Here is a 14,408-nt window from a genome sequence, read left to right as displayed (position 1 = left end):
TATATATATATATATATATTAAGAGAGAACTCTATCTAAAGATAAGTTTCCATACAAGAAAATGTCATGCAGAACAATATGTTTTGTCTTGTTTCTGATTGTTATCATTCTATGTCCGTACTCCTATCTCTTCCTCCTCTCCAACTCTTTTCTTCTTTATCTCATTTATATTTCTTACAACATCTTTCTCGGAGATTTCTAACTCATCTCTTCCATCATAAAGAAACCATTACATTCATCGTCGAAGATAGAAGAAGAAGAAAGGCCTTCGAACTTGCGAAGAATTATAGAATATATAATATCTTCTGCTTTGATCGGTTAGGGTTTCTCTTACGCTTATTCTGTCTATAATTCTTCCTTTGGTTGCTTGGAATTGTGTATTCGAATTTCTTCGGTGATCGGAATTCGATTACGAAATGTTATTTCATGATCTAAATCAAAATCTAGAGTGCCACTTTTTTATTTTTTTTAATCATCATCCAATTAATAGCGTATAAGTTGGTGCATAGGAAATTTTAACAAACACAATCATAAGAAAATGCCCTTTTGGATATGTAGAGATGGGGGCATGAAATAATTACGATGGAGTTTGAAAGTTTGAAACTTTAGGTTATATGACTATGTCAATGGTGGGTTGTATTAATATATGGTTATGGATGAATACTATTGGACAATGGACATGTGCATGTCCATGTCCATACCTTTGCTTGTAATTGTATGTTATAAGGCAATGGTTTGTGTTTTTTCTTCAAAGATAAGAACTCATTGTTTTTCCGATGTTATTGCAAAACTCACAAGTGCTAGTTCTTGTCTTCTAAAGAAAGAAAGATACCCACTAAAATAATTAGGTAAATTGGTAATGACAGTGACCCTTTTTTTATTTGACTTTCATAATAAAAAAAATGAATTCGAATTCATTCACTGATTTATAATTACAAGTTATAAATTTATAAAATAAAAACAATTAATATAATATAATATCCGTAAAATTTAAAATGACAAAACGAAATTCTAAACCAAAAGCTAAGTACCAAAGCCATACCGGCGCTTAACCGGCTTAACCAGAAATATAGCTCTGTGACACCAAAAAAAGAAGGAAACCTCTCTCTCTCTCTCTCTCTCTCTCTCTCTCTCTCTCTCTCTCTCTGTGGCGTACTGGTGGCGGTATCGGTGGCTAAAAGCCAAAGAGCGGAGGGATTTGGCGTTGAGCCTTTTCAAAGATCTGAGACCTTTTCGGCTGTTGGATTTCTATCGTGCTTCATTTTGTGCTGTCTGGTGAGGCAATTTCCTTTGCCACTTTGATCTGATTCGAATTCGAATTGTTTGTCTTGTAATCTTGGGAGAGATTGATATGATTGTTGTGTGTATCTTTTGGAATTTCAGTTTCAATGTTTGATCTTTTACTGTCATCTTCGAATTTCTGTGCTCCACCCGAATTTCGCCGATTCTCATTTTTGGCAGTTTTGGTGCAAATTTCACCAGAAAAATTTTCCGATTATCAGATGTTTCTCTCGAGGGTTTAATCATGGATAATTGGATTTTAGATCCTTGATTTTGTTCTTCGTCCGTACCCTTGAGTGTGTTCTATTCCGCTTGCGTTGTTGATTAATTGATTGTGCTGGTAAAGTTTCTTCATTTTCATATCAGGTGGAACATTTGAGCTGGGTTTAGTTCTCTTGTTGTCTTTTGAGCTGGGTTTTGGGTTTTGCTTGTATTTGACTGTCTGGTCTTTCATTTTGTTCTTTTTGTTTAATGTGGATGTACTGGATACTGATGCTTGTATTTATGGTTAAGAATGTTTGAAAGCTTTTTGGAAAATATCTGGATTTGAGGGCCTTTCATGGGTTGCTTACGAATTGTTTGTGAAAGTTTACTCGGGTTGTGAGATGATTTGGTTGAAAATGTCACTCTAATGGTGCCTTTTTTTGCAAATGTTTGGATTTTCTTCTGGATTTCTTTTTCAGTGGAAAGATTCATCAAAAGGAAAAGTCCAAATCTAGTTCCAGTTCCGGGGAAAAGAAACTTCTCGCCAAGCGGTACATTGAAATGGTAAGACCACGGAATATAATTCCGCCTTACCTCCTCTGTTCGAAAGAAGTAATTCAGTATTTTGGCATTTGATTGCACTTTGCTTTGTTAACTGCCTAGGCAAATACCTAAGCTCATACTGAAGTGTAATATATGAAAACCTGTGAGGCTTTATAATTGTACATTTTTACTTGTAATACCAAAATAGAAGTTTTAGGAACCAACCGACCTTCTACACTTTGTGTTTAATTTGATCATTTCTAGATCAAAGATTACAATGTCCAACGACAACTCTACTGCATGTTAACTTACCTTGTTAACTGTTCGAATAACATCCTCCGGCTGGATCTTCGTTGTTTCAGGCAAGCTCATTAAGGCTGTATCTGGCATGCATAAGGAATACACTTGAGGCAGCCATGTGCTTACAGGTAGGGATGATTTTCGATTCCAATTATTGTTGCATAGATGTCGAAGTTTCCAATTTTTGGGGCTAATTATACTTTAGATATTGAAGGATTTAAAATTCTGCTCCATCTCACTCATGTTGCTACTTCAGTTGGTTATGCACATTTTATTTGTTTGCTTCCTTGTATGTGGTAATTTAGGTTTAATTGTACCATGGTTCACTTTTGCTTCTGCCATTTTGTCTTCTAGTTTCTGATGTTAAATGGGGAAAGCTACATATTTCGTTCCTGTTCTAGTAGTGGGTATTTTTGCGTGAAACCTTTTTTTTTTTTTTTGTGATCTGCAGAACTTTCCTTGTCAAGAAGTTGAAAGGCACAATAAACCGGAGGTTGAACTAAAGTATGTAAGCATCTTATGAGAAAATGAATGTGAGAATGGCCTGCCTTTACTGAGTTTATCTACTAATATTTCCCATGCCAAAGTGTTTTAAATAGACTGAAAAAGCATACTGTATTTGCTGCAGTCTTCTTATATTTGTTCTTGTTGGTGATATCTCACTTCGAGTAGTAGGATCTCATTCCCACCAATCTTATTGCTAATTTTTGCAGGACCAGCCCAGAACTTCTGCTAAATCCCGTAAGAATTTTCTCTCTCAGCTTTTGGCTTTGCTTACGTATTTGTTTTCTCCTCGTTCTTATGTTGCGCCTCTTGTGTTCCTGATAACCGAGACAGCCCCTATGTTCTTGGAATCTTGGCTTCTCTAAGAGCAACCTTAAAGCCTCTATTTAATTGGATTCTATTGATACCATAATGTTGTTAGGAGGATGAATCTTATGATGTTCCTGTCAAATAAATCTTGAAAATGTCAATGCTTCTATTACATGCTAACCATATTGCTACTTTTCGAAAGGATAGAAAATCATGCAAGCCTGAAAGATGCTTATGTTAATTTATGAATGAAGACTTCACATGCAGCCTTATCTTTTCAGATTGTTTAGCCTCTCTCACAAGTCAGCAACTTATGTGGATTTTTCTATCTTTCCATTTCCATAAGTTTCATATTTTGACTCATGTGAAATTATTGCAAATTTCAGGTTTTGATATGTCGGAATGAGGCTGAGAAATGCTTGATTGAAACCTCTATAAATTCACTCCGTATAAGCCTCAAGGTGATCATGAATCTTATATCTAAGATGCTTTCTTATATTATAATGGAATATCTTCAAGAACCATAACCCCAATTCTCTTGCTTCCTCCTTAATTAGTCCATTATCGCGACTGTGCAGGTGAAGCAAGCGGATGAGCTCGAAAACATTCTAACAAAGAAGTTCCTCAGATTTTTGTCCATGAGGGCAGAAGCTTTTCAAGTATTACGGAGGAAACCGGTGCAGGTGTGCATGTGAATTTTTTTTCACTTTTTACCCTTTACCCAAAAAACAAAATGATGTAAGAAATTTGCTTCTCAAATCCTCACCGCTTTAGAAATTCCGTTTTTACAGTTACCAAATTACTAAATCTAATGCATAATGCCACATCCTACTCACAGTTGAATGTCATCTTTTGTTAATCACAGGGCTATGACATTAGCTTTCTTATAACAAACTACCACTGCGAGGAGATGCAGAAGCAGAAGCTGATTGATTTCATCGTTCGGTTTATGGAGGCAAGTATTTATTTCTCCACTCCCAAGTTTATTCACAAAGCTTTAATGGTTTGTGGTTTTTTCCTGCTTGTGATGGGTTTCCTCAAAGGTTTTCACTTTGGATTTCCATCATATATCATCGACATGTTTCGATCTTTCTCTTGAAGACAGTGAGAGTGGTGAGTTATGAACTTGAAATCTGACATTGTTCTTGCTTGTTCTGTGAATAAATGCAGGATATAGACAAAGAGATAAGCGAGTTGAAGATGTCGGTGAACACAAGAGGAAGACTCGTGGCTACTGAGTTTCTGAAACAGTTCATCTAATGAAAAGATGGACTTTAGTATGTAATGAAAAAAAACCATATTGTGTAACCCACCTCTTTTTTTTTTTTGGTAGTCTCCCACTTCATGGTCTTTTAAGTTTAGATACATTGTAGTCGATTGCAAGATTCATCTATTATGTTTAGTAGGGTTGGTCGTTTGGTTACTAACCGAATAATCCAACTGAATCGAATCAATTATAACCATAACCGAATTGAATCCGATATTAAAACTAAACGGTTATGATTTCTCTAAATCTGAAAAAACTGAAATCGAATCGAATTGATTAAAAAAGTAATTGAAAAAACTGATAATTTATTTAAAAAATTAGTTTTTTATAGGGAAAAAATCAAAAAACAAGAATCAAAATTTATATTAAAAAAGAATGATTATAATTTTTCTATAACCGGTGGAATCCGAACCGAAACCCAAAATTTACAGTGGTGTTTAGTTTCAACTGTGTAGGCCATAGAAAAAGCCCATTGATGAAAATACACAAACATGGGCCAATAGGAAAGGCCGATAAAAGGCCTAAAAGATTAATGGTCTAGATTTTTTAAAATCAGCGTAGGCCAGTAGAAAAGCCCATAAATGACCCATTATTGGAAAATATATATAAACATGGGCCCATAGAAAAAGCTCATAAAAGGTCTGTAGCAAGACTCATCATTAATATGTTTCGTTTCAAGTCATACGCGGGCCAGTAGAAAAAGCCCATAAAAGTAAAAGATAAAAATGGGCCAATAGAAAAAGCCCATACAAGAAGATTAATAGTTATTGGGTTTGGTTAGATGTGTTATAATAGCAACAAGATTGTTCAGTTTCAAATCCATAGTGGGCTAATAGAAAAAGCCCATTTATGACCAAAGAAAAGCTGAAAAGATATAAACATGGGCCAATAAAATGCCAAAAAAATATTAATGGCCCAAATACAATCACACGCGCACTAAAAGCGCGTGGAGCGGTGACACCCCGAGGAACCTCAAAACCCTAAAGGTTCGAAATGGCGTCTCTTGGTATGATCCATGGATCTTCACGGAAGCAGGTAACTACAATGGCGTCGTTCTTCAACAAGCTCAGCCCTCTCGGTTCCTTTCGTTCATCTCTCTCAGGCCGCCATACGAACCAAGCCGTGAGGCCCTTCTCTGCTGAGATCTCTCACCACAGGCACCACCAGGAGACGCACAAGTTTCTGGAGCCAGAGTGCTTCATCGGAAGCTGGAAGGCTCCGACGGATCCTGAGGAGGCGCAGAAGAGGCTTGCGCAGCTTCGGAGAGACTATGCGAAGAAGGTGAAAGCTGTTCGCAAGGAGTATATCCATGAAGTGGAGATGCTTCGGATTGAGAAGCAGCGCAAGGAAGAGGCTCGTATGCAGGCTATGCGGGTCGCCAATGAGGAGCGTCGGAGATTGAAGGTTGAGGCAGCGAAGTTGAGGGCTGAGGAGCGTAAGATCGCCGAGGAAGAATTCCGGAAAACACTGGTACGTTTAGATTTTTCATCATCTCCATGATTATGGTGTTTTGTAGTTCTTAGAAATCGTGATGGAACAAAGGCATGTTTTGTGGACTGTTGATTGTGGAATGCTTTTGGGGATTATGGATTTGTTCATTACAAAGCATCACTTTGTCCTCTTGAAGAATCTGGGAGTTTTCATAGTTCTGTAAAATAGTATGATTGACCCATTGGAGAGGGAACCTAGAAAATGTTGCCCATTGATGCCTCTCTAGTCCCTTTGAACCAAACAACCGTAAAAGCTTTCACTTGGAATGAAGTGAAGTTTCGACGAGCTCAGTGACTATCATGTTCTTACATTGGCTTTGCTTTTGTAGGAGTTTTTGTTGATGTTTCTATGTTGAGACTTTAGACTACATCTCGGAAATTTGGTCTTGTCTTCCCATACAAGATCAGTGTGTACTATTTTTTCCCCAAGGATTGTGATGGAAGAGAAAGTAGTTTTGTCTTTCAATAGGTTGTGTGATAGAACTTCATCTCAGGTAGTAGTTTTGGAAGTATTGTGTCAGATGATTCTACAAAGTTTTGGGGATTGTGGATTGGTTGGATCAGATTGTTCAATGTCATGTGGAAAAATAACACACCATTTTTTCACTCTTGAGAACTTGGGAATTTCCTTGTTATGTTTTAGAGTTTTCATGTCGTATAAGTTGGAGTCATCTTTCCCTCTCGAGGGAGTTCTTCCTGTTGAGGATAATGAGTGCCTTCCTTACCTCCTTTTTAGGATTTGGGCTTTGCATAAAATATTGCAATTATCCTATTGGGGAGAGTCTCTAGAAAGTTGGCCTCTTGGTTGTCACATGGAGTGAAGTGAAGTTTTGACGACTTTAGCAGCAACGGTCATATTCTTTGTCTCATCTCGCAAACCATAGATGTGAACTTGCCTGAGTATTGTTTACGTTTGGTTCTGCCTGAATGCATGATTTGCTTTAATGTGCTGCAAGTCTTAGAAGTGTGTATGGTAAATATTGATCCTTTTTGCCCTAGATTCTCTGTATGATAGGTTGTATATCTCGCCAGGCAATATTACAAGACACTTGGGAAACCCTTTGTCCATACTAATCAGAGTTCATCTTCAAAAAACAAATTTTTGCAGATGAAAGAGAGAGCGGAGAAGCTGGAGAATTGGAGGATGAAGGAGAGAGCAAGGGAGGAGAATAAAAAAGAGAAGCAAGAGCTATTGCGCAGACAGAGTTCATTGTGGGTAGAGCATAACGAACTTGAGAAGAAGATTTTGGAAGCCATCGTCGACGTATCTTCTCTCTAAATTGCGTTCTCTCCTTTATTGTTTTATCCTCTTGTCAGAGAGAGAGAGAGAGAGAGAGAGAGACTCCTTTCTTCTCCAAATACAGAACCAAAGCTTTTAGCTCTACGCGCTTTATGGATCTCAGTCCAAGATGAAATAATTTTTGCGACAAATCTTGACCAAATCTTTTGTTACTTCGTGGTATGCATTTGAACTAATGTTGACTGTTTGCATGAGAATATTAGCTGACCTTATACGTAACCTGTGTGGGTTCTTTTGTACGTCTGCGTATATATGTATAAATACACATACGTTACCAGAAGAAATGTATGGAAGTATGACCATCTACTAAGTCAATATGGGCGACATCGTAATGATTTAGCGCATTGAGACATGCATGCAACAAGAATTCTCATTGTCTCAAAACTCTAACGTACAGAATCTCCAGAAAGCAAACTCTTCCCAAAATATGTTGCAGGAAACCAAAAGCCAAAACATGTGCAATCTTTCAAATTTATTTCCTCATGAAATCAGGTTGTTCAACCTCGGTGATGGTGATGATGTTTGCAGAAGCTCTTATCTGATTTTGCCAGATTTGATGGATGAGACTTTGCAGATTCCAGCAGATGTGGTGAAGGCCAAATCTTTAAAACGGGCAACGAGATTGTCATCGGTGCGTAAATCAGGCTGCAACGTCTCCCAGACTTTCTTCTTCGGGTTCAGGACATCGTCTGGTTCTCCTTCGAAACCCGGGAATGTCACCCTCTCTCCGATCTTAGAAGATTCAGGCGGCTCAACTAACTCGACCTGAAAGTGACTCGAAAAAAAGAAAAACAGATAAAACCCGTAAATGAGAATAGCCAGCATGACAAAAACCCAGTAAGATTTAGGAAAAGATCACAAATTTGAGTTTGTATACCTTGCTGTCATCGCTGTTGGAAGCTGCAAGAACCATTGCTTGTGATTGAATTCCTCTCATTTTTGCCGGCTTTAAGTTGCAGAGAACACAAACCATGCGGTTCTGTCAACAATACCGAGGTTTTAGGGCTTAGGAGAAGATATAATAAAACCTCAAAAAGATGTTTAATAGCAGAGATGGAACAAAAACCTGCATTTCCTCGAGAGGTATATGCTTGACAAGTCCACTAACAACAGTTCGAGGTTTCTCTTCTCCGACATCGATTTCTTCCACATATAACGAATCTGCATCAGGATGTTTCTGAGCCTTCACGATCTTTCCAACTCGTATATCGAGTCTTGTGATGGTAATCTCGGGTTCTTCAGTCGGCTTGGGCTTGGCTTTGGCTTTGGCTTCTCCGCTGGCTTTTGACGGCTTCTGTTTCTTGCCATCTAAAAAAATTTAACAAGTTAGTACACAAAAAAAAAACCGAACGTGTCAAAATTTCGAAAAAGAAAAGAAAACATACTACCTGATATCTTCGTTTTCTTTAGCTGCTCGGCCATATTTGCTGCCTCTGCTTCCCTCACACGTCTATCGTCTTGACTCCCAGCAAACTTTTCTCTGTATTGTTGAACTTCCTCATCTTTCTGTGTAACCATTCCATTTAACAGTCCATGAAATGACGCATCATTGGAGTTTATCTCTAAATACATACAGTGAGAAAGAGACATATACCAGTTCCTTGAACAATGGTTGAGGAGTGCCCATCTTGTGGTTGGGAGGAAGAATCTCCCAAGGCTTACTCGCTTTCAACATGTCTCCATTCTCGTCAGAGAGCGAAAATTGTGGAGGCACATTAAGCTGCTTAAATACCTGCAAAAAAGGCAACGTACTGTTACATTAAACAAGAACATTTCACAATTTACGAAAACAATTATTCAACAAGGTTAGTATGCCTACCTCGCGAGAAAAGGATGGCATGAAAGGTTCTAACAGCCGGGCAAGAATATTTACTAAACCGGCAGCAGTTCTCATGACAATTGCGCAGGAAGGTTGGTCTTGCTTGTAAAGTTTCCAGAATTGGCTTTCCTGCGGTAAAAACCATAGATAGCTTAGTTGTGAATAGGAGTGGAGAAAAAAGCTAACATAGTTTGTTAAAAGTGACGAGAAAATCACCTGCAAGTATGCATTCCCTTCGCTTGAAATGCTCATTGCAGTCTTCAGTCCCTGCTTTAGCTTAACCTGCATCAAAAGCATGAGGGATTTGTATAAAAATGGATGACAACCCTGGCAACCATTTACCAGATCCAAGTTTATCAAATCTTACCTTCTCCATGGCTTCAACATACTGATCTACGAGTTTTCCAACCTTTTCAGCCAGTGAAATAGTCAACGGATGTGATTCAGCCCCAGGAGCATCAGGAATGACAGATCCATAACCTTGGCCTGAACGGAAAATAATCAGCACGTGTTATTGCATGTATATGACTACATACAAGAGAAACATGAGCCAGGGAGATAGATGAGAGCTTTTGGAGTCGCATAAGCCAGGGGTCTAGCAAGCTATACATGTGATAGGACATTCTTATTGTTTCATAAAAACTTGCATTTATCTTTCCATCAACTTAACGCTCGAATTTTTTTTAAGAAGAGCCGAAATTCATTTCTGTTTCTCGACTTCAGAAGTATTTGACTACTAAAATAGCCAAGGAATATACACCATCGGCTACCAAAGTGGAGTGCATATATGAGCGGGGTGTGTCTGTGTGCATGTGTGCAATTGATCCCTATGATTTATCATGATCACGCAAGTACTACCACGATATGAATCAGATTAAAAGCCTTGTGTCAGCCTAACAAATGTGTCAAATGAATACTAGTTTGGCTGACTGCAAGTTGCAAACAGAAAATCAATCCACTAAAACGAGGCAACAATGACCCATAATTTCTCATCTCCAGAAAATTTCTTACTTGCAAACAAATTGATCTGTTTCAATATGAGTAAACAGCGATAACTTGAGTTTGACATATGCACTTAAAAAGACTAATACATCAAACAACCAACCTGCAGGCTTAGCGATAAAACTCAGAACACGATTGATGAAGTTGCCTAAATTGTTCAGCAACTCGCCGTTCAATTTTGCTTGCAAATCATCCCATGTAAATTGTGTGTCAGAGACCTAGATAGAGAAATCATCGAACCCATCAGATTTGGTGAATAAGTACCAAAATGATATACAATTTTAAGGAGGGAAGAAAGAACGCAAACTGTGATAATCTGGCAGCAAAGAGTTACCTCAGGCCTGTTAGTCAGTAAGTAATATCTCCACACTTCCACAGGAATATTTGTATCTTTTGCATCATTACCAAACACTCCAACACCTTTACTCTTGGAGAATTTTCCTGCAAAATCACAGAAATAAGTCCCTTATACGCATCGCGGAAAAAGAATAAAAAATGCCCCACATAAAATAAATTGTTCATCTATTTCCTACATAAATCGTATGAAAGATCAACTAACCAGCTTCATAATTCAGATATTCGGTAACACTGATAGTCTTCATCAGTGTCCAATTTTCCCCAGTTCCCAGCTGCGTAGAAGGAAACATCACCTGCAAATAAAGCATATAGCATTAAATCAGCTTGGGAAAAGAAGAAATCTTTCTCATAAATCTTGAGAAAAGCTTTGGAAGATAAAACAGACAACAGGATAGCTTGGGATATCAGCATCACACAATAAATCACCAAGGGCAGCAAACATCAAAGAATTATCATCATAATACTTTATTCTATGCTTTTCACTGAATAGCACGGTTGATGGAACCTGAAGGTATAACAAGAAAATCTCATGCAATTCTAGCTGATGCAAGATCAGCAGAACAGTGTCTGCATGTGGTATGTTTCACCACAGGGGTATGGTAGGAGAAGCCTATTCTAGGAATAAAACCTCTATGAAACAACTTGACATTTGTGCGAGTAAGCTATAACGATTGACATGATGCCAAGAAGTCCTAAAAAAATATATTGTAGGACATGCTACTATGCCTTGACATGCCAAGGATATCACTAATATAACATTAGACAAATGTAAGGTGGCAAGAGTTCCAATATATTAATGGAAGAACAATTACAAACTGGAATATCGGATAACTGTCAACGGATTAAGAACGGATATTGTAGTTCATTTCAGAGATGGAAGTAAAGATGAAGGAAAGAAACAAACCTATGGAACAAAGTTTTTCACAATAAATAAAATGCTGCAATGTACTGTACTTACAGTGTGAAATGGCACATTGTCTTTACCCATAAATTGATAGAGCTCCACATTCTCAGGATTCTTCCACCACTTCTCCCATTCAGATGTGTAGCATGATGTTATTGAAACATATCCGATAGGAGCATCAAACCAAACGTAAAAGACCTGTAACGAAACTTAAAATTAGAGTTCATAAATCATAAGCAATCGTGAAGAAATGGAAATGGGGATGCTAAAGAAAAACAAAACTTAAGAGAATATTGATGTTTAACACACACACACACAATTATCTCACCTTGTCTTTATATTTTTCAAGTGGAACAGGAACACCCCATTTTAGGTCCCGTGTAATGCATCTCTGCTTCAGTCCTTCCTTTAGCCATGAATTTGTTATTTGAATAGCATTTTGACTCCATGATCCAGCAACAGATGTTTTGTTGATATACTCTTCCAATTTATCTTTCAGTAAAGGAAGCTCAAGAAACAGGTGGTCTGTATCACGGATATGTGGAGTGGCTCGGCAGACCTGTTTGAGAATAAAACACAAGAATTGGAGAAAAAGATTAAACCAACATTCCTCAACCTATATAGGAGGCCCAAACATCAATGTAATCAGAGAATTCATCTGTCCTATATTCCAGGAAATAAGATAGGAGGAAAATTGAAATGCAATCAGGAAACAAATGAACGAAAAACGGAATGGGCACTATTATGAATTACAGCTTCTATCTATCTACAGAAGAATTCAATTGTCAGGACAATTTTCATGACACTGCACTGCAGTCCATGTTTTAAATAATAAAATACAACACAAAAACACACAAAGAAATGTCCATTACTGGGGGTACAGGATTTTGTACGTAAAAGTATACTATACCTTGCATTTGGGATCTTTTAATTCAGTAGGATTCAGGAGCTTTCCACAAGTGTCACACTGATCTCCCCTGGCAGAACCATCATTGCAGCCTTCAAATGGACAGGTACCCTCAACGAGCCGGTCAGCTAAGAACTTCTTGCATGTCTCGCAGTAAAGCTGAAAAGGCCGGCAACCACAAAGACAAACTTATGAAGTCCACTAAGTACTGTAGAACCCATCACTTAAGGTAAAAACACATACTCCTACAATCAAATTGGACTAATTGATTCAAATAGTGATTATTTCACCTGTTGCATGGTGTTCTCCGATAACCAGTTGTTCTCCAACAATTTCTTGAAAATTGCCTGGCAAACTTCTGTCTGTTGGGGAGTTGAAGTTCGCCCAAATTTGTCAAAAAGTATATCGAACCACTCGTAAACTTCTTTATGAATGGCATGGTACCTAAGAATATGCAAACAATAAAACATGGTCATATCAATAATGGTTGGAGTCCATGCTTGGCAACTGACAAGCACCTCAGCGAGCTACTCTGAAAAGTCATTTTCAGAACACTTCCAAGAAGTCTGTAAAACTTCTGTGTGATGCTTCCAACCGTTCCATATAAATCTGTTTTTTTCTTTCAATTCAGCTAAACCGCATACCATAAAAAATGATTGATGTATCATGAATTTCTAATAGCCAAGCCCTCTAGCAAACTAATATGAAGAGAGTACTTTCCAAACTATTTCCGGAAACCTGTAAAACTTGTGTGTGATGGTTATGACAGATTACAGACATATCTTTCCCTCAATAGACAAAAACAGATACCAAGAAAACTGCATACACTTTAATTATGGAATCAAAGCAGAATGAAAACATAGCATCTACAATTCAAATGATTCTAAGCTTGGTCAAAGGATGATTTTGAATAGAGATCACTAAACTAGAAATGCACATGAAATGATTTCCTTTACAAAACAAGAAAAAAGAGGAAACTAGTGATGCATTACTTGTCACATATCTCCTTTGGGCTGCAATTCTCCTCCAAAGCTTTGGTCTCTGTCGCGGTCCCATATTCATCCGTCCCGCATATGTATATGGCATTATAGCCACGAAGGCGGCAATATCTAGCATATACATCAGCACTTAGAACACCTGTCAAAATCCCCCCAAGATATTGAGTGAGCCCCAAAGCTTGAAAGCTCAAAATACCCACCACAACAAGCACAATAACACACCAAACACCTAATGATACAATAAGGAAATCCTCCAAAATTGAATCAAGAATTGTCCTTTCCTCTCTTTAAAATCACATGTAATACAACTGTTCAAAGCTGCCGTTACTTGCTTGAAGCTGCATCCTTTCATGTAGTTCACAGTTCATTCAGTTTATACTAATTGCACCATCTATATTCTTCAATCCATTTATCAGTAAAATTCGATATTTACACCAGCTTAGATGGACGGCAACTCAATTTAATTGAAATTTTACCATTTTTCATATCAGTATCTGAACAGAAGAAATAATGTCTTTCATAGAAAGAAATGGAAGAAAAATGCCAACAGCAATGGAGAAGCTTGAAGTTGGAAAGAAGATCCGATGCAACAAAGTCAGAGAGGACCCAGAAAATAAGAAATCCAGAACAAAAACACCCAAATAAACAAATAAAAAAAGGAGGGATACACGGTTTGCAAAAGATGAGAAAAATGAAAACCATACAGAGATACGGACACTGAGAAACAGAGACATGCATACATATATAGCAGATTCATTATCTACAGAAATGGAAGGGAAGAAAGAGTTCAAGGTCTTATTCGATTACATCCGATGATGTTGCCGAGATGAGGAACATTGTTCACGTAAGGCAAAGCGCTTGTGATGAGTATGTTTCTTTTGCCCGGGATGGGCAACTTGGCCGCGCTCGTTTCTTCCGCCATTGACAGCAAAATAGAACACGACCAGCGCAGAAAACTTGCCTCGATTAGGGTTCTCGCCGGATTTGCAGAAAGAGAGAGAGAGAGAGACAGATGCAATGGACGAATCAGCGAGGGTTTTTGGCAAAGTGGACGGAAACCCAAGTGGTCGGTTACCCATATGAGCTCATACAGTTCCAGTTTAGTCCAAACCGAAGATAACCGGTTGAGGGCCGGTTAAGCGGGGGCTCTAATTTAGGGTCTGATTGACTCCGAAGATCAGAGGTTGAAAGTGAAAGGAAACTACATTTGGGGGGTCGGTTTG

The 14,408-nt window shown here is 38.1% G+C and overlaps 3 protein-coding genes across 3 annotated transcripts; 2 read left to right on the top strand and 1 right to left on the bottom strand.

The window, feature by feature from the left end:
* Window positions 1-1,012: 1,012 nt before the first annotated feature.
* Window positions 1,013-4,576, top strand: LOC104808706 (actin-related protein 2/3 complex subunit 4-like). The gene is made up of 9 exons (XM_010534472.2): window positions 1,013-1,275; window positions 1,965-2,049; window positions 2,391-2,456; window positions 2,780-2,832; window positions 3,042-3,069; window positions 3,528-3,602; window positions 3,720-3,824; window positions 4,007-4,096; window positions 4,312-4,576. Exons 2-9 carry the CDS (start codon window positions 2,047-2,049, stop codon window positions 4,399-4,401), a joined length of 510 nt encoding a protein of 169 aa, XP_010532774.1. The 5' UTR covers window positions 1,013-1,275; window positions 1,965-2,046; the 3' UTR covers window positions 4,402-4,576.
* Window positions 4,577-5,372: 796 nt separating this feature from the next.
* On the top strand, window positions 5,373-7,389 carry LOC104808705 (golgin subfamily A member 6-like protein 22). Its single transcript, XM_010534471.2, has 2 exons — window positions 5,373-5,878; window positions 7,007-7,389. The coding sequence occupies exons 1-2, from the start codon at window positions 5,402-5,404 to the stop codon at window positions 7,175-7,177; spliced, it is 648 nt and encodes a 215-aa protein (XP_010532773.1). The 5' UTR covers window positions 5,373-5,401; the 3' UTR covers window positions 7,178-7,389.
* Window positions 7,390-7,482: 93 nt separating this feature from the next.
* Window positions 7,483-14,287, bottom strand: LOC104808703 (methionine--tRNA ligase, cytoplasmic-like). Its single transcript, XM_010534465.1, has 17 exons — window positions 13,993-14,287; window positions 13,180-13,324; window positions 12,478-12,631; window positions 12,191-12,346; window positions 11,609-11,839; window positions 11,335-11,478; window positions 10,579-10,669; window positions 10,354-10,460; window positions 10,123-10,237; window positions 9,385-9,503; window positions 9,234-9,299; window positions 9,018-9,146; window positions 8,793-8,930; window positions 8,587-8,704; window positions 8,265-8,506; window positions 8,076-8,177; window positions 7,483-7,963 (listed from the first exon to the last, which is right to left on the bottom strand). The coding sequence occupies exons 1-17, from the start codon at window positions 14,105-14,107 to the stop codon at window positions 7,733-7,735; spliced, it is 2,403 nt and encodes an 800-aa protein (XP_010532767.1). The 5' UTR covers window positions 14,108-14,287; the 3' UTR covers window positions 7,483-7,732.
* Between the last annotated feature and the right edge of the window lie 121 nt (window positions 14,288-14,408).

The sequence above is a fragment of the Tarenaya hassleriana genome, unplaced genomic scaffold (genome assembly GCF_000463585.1).
Source record: "Tarenaya hassleriana unplaced genomic scaffold, ASM46358v1 Cleome15, whole genome shotgun sequence".
Taxonomy (NCBI): Eukaryota; Viridiplantae; Streptophyta; class Magnoliopsida; order Brassicales; family Cleomaceae; genus Tarenaya; species Tarenaya hassleriana.
Note: the sequence above shows the minus strand (reverse complement) of the source record. Positions and strands in the feature narration are given on the sequence as shown.